This window comes from Oryzias latipes, chromosome 3 (genome assembly GCF_053564925.1).
Source record: "Oryzias latipes strain Hd-rR chromosome 3, Olatipes_Hd-rR_3.1".
Lineage (NCBI taxonomy): Eukaryota > Metazoa > Chordata > Actinopteri > Beloniformes > Adrianichthyidae > Oryzias > Oryzias latipes.
The window spans coordinates 6072597-6084080 of NC_136239.1; the positions used below are offsets into that span (position 1 = coordinate 6072597).

General features: G+C 45.6%; 1 protein-coding gene across 2 annotated transcripts; it reads right to left on the reverse strand.

Annotated features, from left to right (window-relative positions):
- Positions 1-237: 237 nt before the first annotated feature.
- On the reverse strand, positions 238-5429 carry znf414 (zinc finger protein 414). Of its 2 annotated transcripts, none has more exons than XM_011486948.4 (5): positions 4722-5429; positions 4459-4569; positions 2220-2325; positions 1634-2148; positions 238-529 (listed from the first exon to the last, which is right to left on the reverse strand). In XM_011486948.4, the coding sequence occupies exons 1-5, from the start codon at positions 4771-4773 to the stop codon at positions 303-305; spliced, it is 1011 nt and encodes a 336-aa protein (XP_011485250.1). In that variant the 5' UTR covers positions 4774-5429; the 3' UTR covers positions 238-302. The 2 variants fall into 2 exon arrangements, with proteins under 2 accessions (XP_011485250.1, XP_004066848.1); XM_004066800.5 differs by having other exon boundaries at positions 4459-4572; positions 4722-4877.
- Positions 5430-11484: the final 6055 nt, after the last annotated feature.

The following is an 11484-nucleotide window of genomic DNA, read 5'->3' on the forward strand; positions in this document are numbered from 1 at the left end:
TGGCAGGATTGTGGTCAAAGGGGCACGCCATGCTCGGTAACCTGGCTGAAACAAACTCTGTTGCTATGGTTACTTATATACCCTGAAGGTTACCTTTGGTTTTGGAACTCTAACGGAGGATGCCAACAAATGTCACACACCGTGCTTTCAGGAACCGGCCCCTGGCGTCCACATGTGAGGAAACCTTTGACCGAGCATGAAGTGTTGTGATCACACAGAAATGGAGCCGACACACAGTCCAGAATGAAAGAGGACATTTTTAATCAGAGGATCACAGAGCAACATTGCCGTGGAACAGCCCATCACTTTCCAGCGTCGCTGCCGCCAGCTTCTTCTGGCCGTTTGGGAGGAGCTGAAACGGCGTGAAGGACGGGCGGGGTGGTCCTGTTCTCAGCTGCTCTGCTCCCGCTGTGGTTGCTGCTGATGTGTTCGCTCATTTCCTTTCGGTTGGTTGCTCTGTGGCCACATTGTACGCAGGTGTAGCACCCTCTGGTGTGCTCCCAGAGAACACGCCGGCTGCAGCCCAGACCTGATGCAGGAAAGGACACGAGTCAGGGTGTGACATCAGGAAAGGCCTGTGAGCATGAGCAGATGCTGAAGAACATCTGTTACAGATGCTTGATGATGACAAAAATAGAAGTTTTCACCAAGTTCGAAGCTAAACTGCTTTTAGATCTTTGTTTCAGTTGCTTCTATGATCTACTGAAATATAATTACGCGCACTTCATTCATGTCAAAGGCTTTTATTGACAATTACATGACATTTGTGCAAAGACTCAGTATTTGCAGTGTTGGCCCTTCTTTTCAGGACCTCTGCAATTCGACTGGGCGTGCTCTCAATTTACTTCTGGGCCAAATCCTAGCATATATAGCAACCCATTCTGTCAGAATCACTGCTTGCAGTTTGCCAGAATTAGTGGGTTTTTGTTTGTCCACCCGCCTCTTGAGAATTGACCACAAGTTCTCAATGGGATTAAGATCTGGGGAGTTTTCAGGCCATGGACCCAAAATGTCCATGTTGTGATCCCTGAGGATCTTAGTTATCACTTTTGCCTCATGGCACGGTGCTCCATCATGGTGGAAAATGCTTTGTTGGCCATCAAACTGTTGTTGGATTGTTGGAAGAAGTTGCTGTTGGACGGTGTTCTGGTACCATTCTTTATTCATGGCTGTGTTTTTGGGCTAAATGGTGAGTGAGCCCCCTCCCTTGGAGGAGAAGCAGCCCCACACATGAATGGTCTCAGGAGGCTTTACTGCTGGACTGGTGGTAGCACAACGATCTCATAGTACGACCAGCATAATGATCTCCAGCCTTGTGCTCGTCAACATTCTCACCTGAGTTAACAAAACGATGACTGAAATGATCTCAGCAGGTCTTTTAATGACAGCAATGACATGCAGAGGAAGGTTTTGTTCAGGATTAAGGTAATTTTCATGGCAAAGAAGGACTAAGCAGATCATCTGATCACTCTTCACATAACAAATTGCTATTGTAAAAATGTAAAGAGCAGCTTTTCCAATTTCCAATATTTATGTATTTCCCAAAACTTTTGTCCATAACTGTCGAACATTAAAGTGAAATGAGAAAGGATGAGCTGTAAGCAGACCGGCTGTTTGAGCAGCAGAGCCTCACCCTGACTTTTCCTCCAGACGGCTGGGGACCCGTGAGAGGACACCGCGGGTAGGGAGACGGGATGAGTGGCCTCCGAGGTCCAGGTCTGCGTCTGGACTTGACTCTGTAAATCAGGAGGATCCACCACCGCTTTAGGAGTGACGGGCTTCAGAGTGGGAGGAAGGCTATAATAAGATTCACTCGGGACTGGAGAGGCCGTTTCCCGGAGCTGTGTGGGGGGGTGATTTGGAGGAGAGATTTCTTGGAGAGGCAAGACCGGAGGGTCTAGCATGGGGGGGTCAGTGGGACCCGACAGGAAGGCAGCAGGGACACATCTGTCCGGCGTTGTGCTTTCAAAGGAGGTCAACTGGGGTGAAGATAGGGGCTCCAGCTGAGGGGACGGCTGCTCAGCAGGCTTGACCATCGGAGTAGCGGGCTCTGCAGCTTTGGGTTTACCCCGAGGCACCTTGGAGCAGGTGTGCAGGTGACCCAAAAGATTACGATACGAGCGCAACTTTGTGCGGCAGCTCTCACACCTTTGATAACAGAAATGTGTTCTTCAAGAGTGCACAAAAAAAACAGAAGATGTGAGGGAGGCAGGACTTACTGGAAGTAGATGTTGGGTTTGTGGTGAAGCCTCGTATGCACCATCAGTTTCTGCATGCTGGGGAAGGAGGCGCTGCAGCCCACCGTGGAGCACAGCAGCACCTTACCTGTCAGGACACCGCAGGCGTCACATACATGAGCACCAGGCGCTTCACACGTCTTTCAGGAAGCTGAACGTCATCCGAGGAGTGCTAGTGAGCCAGAGAGCGGAGTATGGAAGGTTTAAGCCTTCGTCAGCCTGGGTCTTTCAAGTTCTTGACCATTTGCTGCATTCATTTGCCTTTGAAACTGTTTTTGTGTTCCATGTCCATTTAGTAAAACCCCAGCTTCTCTTTGTTTCCATCACACGTCTGCACAAACGTGATCCAAATACTACAAATGTCGACAAAACACAATAATGCTGTTTCCATGAAATCCTTATAATGTGAATAAACACAAACCAATAATAAGTCATTCAGAAACACGGATGTAATCCATACTTGGATTTACAGCAGATACCTTCACATTTCTGTCTGTCTGTGTCTCATTACAATGCATGGAAGACACTGAGGATGTTTAAAGATATTTGAAGAGCTCTATAAAAGCATCGGTAATCTCTTCTCCATGTCTGGGTTCATTACATCATTCAGTGGACGAGGAGCTTCACCATCAACTGCAGGACATGCTTTCCGCTGCTACTTCCATGTCTATTCTTTTTACTGTCTACATGAAAATAGGAAAAATACAGATTTAGGAGGCCCCAGCTGGCTGCCTCCCCATCCCACAGCGGCTCTCTGCCCATGGGGCCGCCCCGCGCACCGCTCCGGCCCCATGGGGCCGCCCCGCGCACCGCTCCGGCCCCATGGGGCCGCCCCGCGCACCGCTCCGGCCCCATGGGGCCGCCCCGCGCACCGCTCCGGCCCCATGGGGCCGCCCCGCGCACCGCTCCGGCCCCATGGGGCCGCCCCGCGCACCGCTCCGGCCCCATGGGGCCGCCCCGCGCACCACTCCGGCCAGTGCATCGTGATAGTAGCCAGGACAGTATCCGGTGATCTAAAAAAAAAGTGTGCAAACTGGATACCTATTCAGAGTTATTGGTCATGCGACTTCTTGAATAAAATAAAAATGTAAAAAGACATTTCTATATGCCTCAAAAGACCAACTCCTCCAAGCATTAAAATTTCTTTTGATATATATATAAAAAAAAAATAATTGACGTGTTTCAATTTGGAAAATGTATTATTGCAAATCTAATTTGCGCAATTTCATAGCTAATGGGAACGCACCCAAGACAACGTCTTTCTTACCTCTTCCTGGTACGAAGGATCACCTGTTTCCAATTCCAAAGAATTTGTATTTTATTGTTCTGTGTCTCTGTTCCCCTCTTGAACGAATCTGGGTCACAGAGACACAGAAGTAGCAGCAGAAAGCGGCTTTTGCGGCAGGACGGAGAGCGTACCGGGATGTGAATGAACGCAGACGTGGAAACATGATTACAGATGCTTTTGTAGAGCTTTTTAAAAATAAATAAATCTGATCTCTAAACATCTTCAGTGTCTTCCATGCAATGTAATGAGACACACACAGACAGAAATGTGAAGGTATCTGCTGAAAATCTTAGTATCGCTAACATCTGTGTTTATGAATGACTAATCGCGTGAATAATTGTTTCGTTCACACGAATTAATTATTTCGAGGGAACGTAATATTTATTATTTTACCCATGTCAGTTCCCGGGCTCAGTAGATTTTGATACCTGATAAGGCACAACATTAACATCTATGTAACCAACTATATCTGTGTTAAGCATTTTTTTTTCCACGAGGAAAGCTAAATGTATAAAAAAAGCTAAAATCTCAGCAGCCGAGTGGATTCAATCATTTTTGTTCTTGAACTTCTGTCTGCTCCAGAGTAGCTCTGTCTGAATTCCCACCTCAACCCCCTAACTACTAAAAAACGAAATAGTGTGGCACTATGTAATTCCCTGAAAAGCAATTCAGACACTATGCTACCCATTTTTTCATGGCGGATATGACGTCATTTAATTGACAACGTTAAAATCTAATTGATATGAGCGTTTTGACGATTATTTAGGAGTCCACCGCCTTCTGAAGATAAAAACTTTGATGGTTTGTTTAAAAAAATACATTTAGAACACAGTTTTTGGCTAAAATGCTACACTGCTACGGTGAATGTTTGCGTGTGTTGTAGCACAGGACAGCTGACAGATGTGTAGTACTAGGTTTGAATGAACGGCTTACCGTTCACAGACTCGGCCGGGATTTCGTGCTCCTTGATGTGGTTCTGGAGCGAAATGCTATCTTTGTAGGCTCGTTTACAGCCGCTCAGTGGACAGTCCCTCCTGAGGATCCCTGCTGAAACAAAAGGAGACAGCAGCCTAACAGGACAGCTAGCTACCACAGGCTGTGCTAGCTTAGCTTTAAAGGTTTAGCGGTGAACGTCAGTGTCGTTCCCCAAAACTCTACCAAAAGTCTGAAAGTGGCGGTAAAACTGCGTAACAAACCTTCGTTTCCATTTTCAGCAGAGACGGAGACGCTGTTCACCGAGGATAACATCGCTCCTGAGGTAACAATAATAAAGGGACGCTCCTTCTTCTGTTTGCGTTTAATTAGCGTCAACCAGCTGAACGGAGCATTACCGCCACCAGCTGGTAGGATGTATTCATGACGATCATTTTATTCTACTTCCTCCCTTCTTCTTCCTGGAAAAAACATTAAACATTCAAACAAAATTATGACAACTTTAGGTAACTTCACCCAATGAGTTATATTGCTAGAGACGCCAGCTAGTCTGTCACCTGTCCGAAGAGCGACGCCGAAATCGGAAAGATGTGTAAACAATGACACCAGGCTGAGCAGAAACAGTAAAATGACCATAAAAAGGCATAATTCTGGTCCAATATTCTCTGATTACTAGCTTGTCTGACAATAAGCCTGTCCAAAGAGGAATGTTTTAAGTCTAACTTTGAATGTAGAAACTGAATCGGCCTCTCTTACATGAGCTGGGAGTTTATTCCATAAAACAGGGGCTTGGTGGCTAAACGCTCTACCTCCAACTGTACTTTTACTAATTCTAGGAACCACAAGCAGTCCTGCAGTTTGCTAGCAAAGTGTTCCGTTTGGTTGGTAAGGCACTATGAGGTCTTTAATATAGGATGGGGCCATACCATGTAAGGCCTTATAGGTAAGCAGGAGGATTTTGAACTTGATTCTAGAATCAACTGGGAGCCAGTGAAGTGAAATTAACACAGGAGTGATGTGATCTCTTCTGCTAGTTCCTGCTAACAATCTAGCTGCTGCGTTCTGAACAAGCTGGAGACTTCTTAAGGAACTCTTAGGACACGCTGCTAACAACGAGTTACAGTAATCCAGCCTCGACGTAACAAATGCATGGATGAGTTTTTCAGCATCACTCTTAGAAAATATATTTCTGATCTTAGCTATATTCCACAGGTGAAAAAAGGCAGTTCTACACGCCTGAGATATGTGAGCCTTAAATGATAAATCCTGGTCACATAAAACCCCAAGGTTTCTAACTGTGGAATTGGGGGCTATACTTACGCCATCCAGGGAGACTATCTGATCAGACAGAGCATCTCTGAGGTTTCTAGGACATAGTATAATGACGAATTAAGTTTTTTCTGGGTTCAAGAGGAGGTATATGTTATCCAGGTCTTGATGTCTCTGATGCAGGCATTCAGTTTCTCTGTATTGTCATTCTGGTCAGGTTTAATGGATAAATACAACTGCGTATCGTCTGCAAAACAATGAAAATGAATGCTGTGTTTTCTGATTATGTTTCCTAAGGGCAGCATGTAAAGCATAAACAGGATGGGTTCTAAAACTGAGCCCTGTGGGACTCCGTAGCTAACTTGAGTGCAACAAGAGGAATGTTCATTTACATTTAAACCACCGGAGGGCAGATCCTCTGATCCCTATGTCATGCTCTAATCTTTGGAGTTGAATACTGTGGTCAATGGTGTCAAAGCCTGCACTGAGTTCTAACTGGACCAGAATAGAAAGTAGTCCTTTTCTGAGGCCAATAACAAGTCATCAGATACTCTAACTAGTGCAGTTTCCATGCTGTAGTGAGGTCTGAACCCTGGCTGAATATCTTCAGTGACTATTGTCCTGAAGGTGGCGGTAAAGCTGCCCAACTACAACTCTTTCTAGGATTTTTTAAATAAAGGGAAGGTTTGATATTGGTCTATAGTTGGCCAGGTTGCTAGGATCTAAACTGGGCTTTTTCAGAAGAGGTTTAACAACTGAATATTTAAAATACTGTGGCACGTAACCTGTTTCTACAGAGGTATTTATTCTAGTTAATATAATAAATTATGCTATTGACACATTGGTGAGCTACCGGTAGCTCGTCAGCGACATGTTGGAGCCCCCTGCTCCATAGGGTGCTGGAGGGTTTGTGGGACTTTGCTCATCCAGTCCATGTGTTTTGTGGATTTGGAGAGGGCATTTGACTGCATCCCCCGTGGTGTCTTCTGGAGGGTGCTATGGGAGGATGGGGTCCAGAGAGCCTTGCTGAGGGCTGTTCAGGCTCTGTATGACCAGAGCAGAGGCCGTTACACAGCCGTTGTACCAGTCTGTCATGGTAAAGAGGGAGCGGACTCAGAAAGTGAAGCGGTTTGATCTTTAATTCACTCTTCATGAACATGAGCTCTAGATCATGACCAAAAGAACAAGATAACCCCAACCCAAAGAATCCAGGAAACAACAATGCTTGACTTTTAAAGACTTTACACTACTCACAAAAAGTTAAGGATATCATTATTTCCACAAGTGATTGTCTTGTTTGGTCTGACTTTAATTAAATATGTAAAAGTTCCCTTTGATATTACTGATAATGAAGAAGAAGAAAAACCATTTTCATTAGATTGGTTTAAATTATCTTAAAAAATTAAGACAATAATAAAAATATTCCCAAATACCAAAAATAGACCATGTCCATTGTCATGGTTCTGTCATTGCAGCACCACCATCATCCAGGCTCAGCTTCAGCTGGTTCTTCCTCAGTAATTAGGGATGCAAAAGATACTGGTATGAATTTAAAAAATCATTCTTGTTATGAGTCACAGCGGTATCCAACTGAAACAAACAAGATTGGGTTGGTAAAAATGTATAAAATCAATCGGGACATATCAAGAAGATCGGGAACAAATGGTTTCGGGCAAACTTTGAAGGTTTTCTCTTCCTGTCTTTGCTTTTTATGGACATGTCATGCAAACAAAGACGTCCAATCACAAGCTTGTTTCTACCAAGTCAGGGTAATTACAAGTGGGTGAAGGCGACGAGTGTTGTGTTCACTAAACATGTAACACTTTTTTTTCACAGCAACACATACAATACCGGGATAAATTAATATGACAAAAGTATTGTAGCGACCTGGGGGTTAGCCCCGCCTTCAGCCCCTAAGGCTCATGGGAAGTGGGGAGCTTAGGGTGAAACCTTGAGTCAGAGGGCTGGAAGCTGAATTGACCCTCCATGCTGTTTGGGCTGTATGTGTACTTGGAATAAACGGGTTTGATGCTCAAAAGGGAACATTGCCTTTCTTCCTGTTTATTTCTGCCTGAGACTGTCCGGGGTCGTGCGGTGTATGGGACACGGATAGCTCTCCAATGAAGCCATCTAAATAGCAGTCTGGCTTTTGCTTGCCCACTAAACTGACGGTCCGGCTGGATCGTTACATTGGTGTCAGAAGTGGGATCCTCAGCCACTGCTACTCCACAGAGAGCCACACCATGGAGAGCTACGCCGCGGGGACTGACGCCATTCTGGAGGCAGTTCGGGAGAAGGGAGGAGAAAGGGCGACGTCAACTCCCTGATGGATCGAGCACCCACCGTCATCTGCAGCCTGGCCTTGCCCGACGCCAGCGCTAGACCATCTGGACCAGACTGTGATGACGGTGAGCAGCCCAGCTGAACCTTCACGACGCAATGGCTTAACAACGCTGGAACCACACCTGGCTCAGGTCAACCTGGCGACCGGCCATGAGGGCTAGACGCCGAAGGGGAATTCTCACACACCCAGGCCTGGCGTTAGAGGGCGCTACACTGCTGGACCTCCCACCTGCGGAGCTGCGAGACCTGTCAGCGCGGACAGCAGAGCTTCGCTTTGGGGAGGAGGGTTTGACGAAGCAGACCCTACAGCAGCCGTAGTGATGAAGACGATCGCCTGGGATGCCTGGGGACCTTCTGCTGCTGGTGTGCAGCTCTTCACTTGGAGAGAGTCTACTCCCCCATGGTGACGTGCACCCTGATGGTGGTGCTTCCACAGAGGCGGGGACTGGTTCTCCTGGCTGGGCACATGCTGGCATGGAACTGTGTCAGTTGCAGATGTGCTAACCCAGCCAGTTAAGAGGACTGTACACGGTGGCGGTCGAAACCCAGGATTGTGCGAAGGAGTCTCCAGCCAGTGTGATCCTGTGTTTTGCTAATTGTGTTGTGTTGTTCAGTTCTGCAGTTATGTGAGGGTTGTGGGGACACTAACCCTCTTAGGTGGGGGCAGTGTAGCGACCTGGGGGTTAGCCCTGCCTTCACCCCCATAAGGCTCATGGGAAGTGGGGAGCTTAGGGTGAAACCTTGAGTCAGAGGGCTGGAAGCTGAATTGAACCTCCATGCTGTATATGTACTTGGAATAAACGGGTTTGATGCTCAAAAGGGAACATTGCCTTTCTTCCTGTTTATTTCTGCCTGAGACTGTCCGGGGTCGTGTGTTGTATGGGACACGGACAGCTCTCCAATGAAGCCATCTAAATAGCAGTCTGGCTTTTGCTTGCCCACTAAACTGACGGTCCGGCTGGATCGTTACAGTATTAACCCAAAGAACAAAACAGTCTAAAAGACTCAAAATGCACGTTTTGAGGTTTGAAGCAGTTATGTAGACATTTAGTTTTTGTTTAACCCATCAGAACCCATGGTGACATCAGTGTAACAGAGAAATATGAGAAATGGATTCTGTGGTCCACTTGGTTTGTGGTAAAATATACAGAACTCTTAAGAAAACGTGGGTCTGGGTTCTTAAGAGTTAATATAAAAAGTACCAGTAGGCAACAAAAGTTTCTCTGTTAGAAGGCATTTTCATTTACAGTTCTAGATGCCAAATGAAAAATATCTAAATCCATTTAGGTAAAAGAAGTTTAGTGTTTCGTAGCAACACATAGTTAATGGAATCTTTTATGTATAGATTCATGGATCAGGTGTTTTGAATCATGTGAGGGGGATACAAATTCCCAACAACCACCAAATGGGATTTGCTGTGACTGGTGATGTCTGTCCAGGCTGTTGCTCCTCCTCCACCAAAGCCAACCCTGGGGACCATGTTGACTTTAGCGTATCTCCAGCAAAGCTGATGACCATTTTTCATTTCTGTGAGAGGTGACCTGACACTCATCAGTGAACAGGACAGTAGACTCAGACTCTTGCTGCATCGTCCAGGTCACATGGTCTGTACCGCAAACGTTCACAGCGGTGTCTTGGTATCAGTAGAGTCACCTGCAACGGTCGTCAGTCATTCTAGTCAAAGCAGTGGACGTGGAGTTGTGAAGGGTTTGTGTGGACTTCCTAGTGCCCCTCACATCTGGTAACGGGGCCTGCAGCTGTGTGGCATTTGCTAAACCATGTCTGAGGTCAGAGGTCTTTAGGTTCTGGTCATGGTCTGTCACTGGCGGGGCTCCACCCCTGGGTCTGTCCCAAACTCTGACAGTAGTTCTTTGTCTTCATGCAAACCTGCTGATGACACTTTGAGACAAGTTCACCGTCAACATCTAACTGCCCACTACCAACCTGAAGGCGCTATGGTTGGGTGGTGCTGCTCGTCCCTAATGCGGGGCGTCGTGTGTTCATGGCTGTTTGAATGATGAACTTGGAATAAATGACTTGGTGGTAAAATCTGCTTTTTACACCCACAGAATGTTGACATTAATGCCACACTGAAAAGGTTTTTTCTATTAGAATTTTGTAGTTTTGGCTCCAATATCATACACACTGAGCAGTGAAACCATTATGTGGAAAACTATAAATCAGGTGCATCTCCACAATACTATTACCTCCCAATCCCCTAAATCTGTTAACTGAAACAAATACTTTGACGACATCCACAGTTTTTCACAACATCCCTTACTTATTGGGGCAGCCGTGGTGCAGAGGTAGAGGAATCTGCTTCTGATCAGAAGATCACAGGTTTGGTTTTCTAAAGTCCTTTGGGTCTTCAAGGAAGCTAGTAAAGCCCTGGATAAGTATACGCCATTTACTTATGTGTAGTTTTTTAAAATTCCATTCCAGAAATAGGTTCTCTAAAAAAAACAATGCGATTTCCTGGATTTTTTTTCCATTCTGTCTTTCAGTTATCCTGTTTTTATAATGAACATCACAGACAAAACTCACTCAGCTTTTTCCATCCAGAATTTTAGCGTATATTCAGACTGAAGAGTCCATTGTTCCGGACAGAGTCCGCTTAATTTGGTCCGGATGAACCCTGAGCCTCGTCTGTATTCAAACGACCGGACATTTTTGAAACAGAACCAATTGAATGAAAATCCCTTCAGTCATTGACCAAGAATTTTCTAGGGCGGGGCAAAGCAACCAAACTTTGTATTTTGCTGATCAATTTTGAATGTCTGTATCAATGTCAGGTCCAACACTTTTTTTTCTTTGGTACAGCGGAGGCATGCTGCAGGGCGGTTACCGAGGAGACGTCCGCTATGAAGGCACATGAGTGTTTATGACACAAAGGTTGTCAGGAAAACAGTGTAAGAAGCAATTTGTATCACATTAAAAGCCATTTTAATGAGTCTGCATTCATCCAACCACATTGCAATGAGATTCTGTGTCTCATCGTCAGGGTTGCTTCTTTCCTACTCTGTTTACATCCCATAATGGCCGTTTTGTTCCAGTCGTTCTGCTCTGAACACGGAGCCTATTCAGACTGAGGAAACTAGCAGAGACTACCTCGAAACATGGGTCAGAGAGCGGTTCCTGGTCCCGGACCAGGGTCTGCTTGGGTGCGTTCAGATTGCGAATATGTTCCAGATTATTGGGGGAAATAAACTCTGCTCACTTTAAGCAAACCAAACATGTCCAGTCTGAATACACCTTCAGTAAAAAACACGTTTTTCTCCAATGTGACTGTATTTAGGGCATAGATCTGGATTCTGGGTTTTTCTATATCATTTAATGAAATGATTTGCTCTAACAGAAATGAGTTCAAACATTTCCATGTCCTTCAGGAGAAAATATGACATCTTAAAGACAAAA

Bases quoted from the DNA above. Each gene is read 5' to 3' on its own strand.
- znf414 (XM_004066800.5), bottom strand. From the start codon at position 4,773: ATGTTATCCTCGGTGAACAGCGTCTCCGTCTCTGCTGAAAATGGAAAC. The intron at 2,326-4,458 runs GTAAGCCGTTCA...GTGTCCTGACAG, and splicing joins CCCGGCCGAGTCTGTGAACG to GTAAGGTGCTGCTGTGCTCC. The intron at 530-1,633 runs GTGAGGCTCTGC...TTCCTGCATCAG, and splicing joins CGTCTGGAGGAAAAGTCAGG to GTCTGGGCTGCAGCCGGCGT.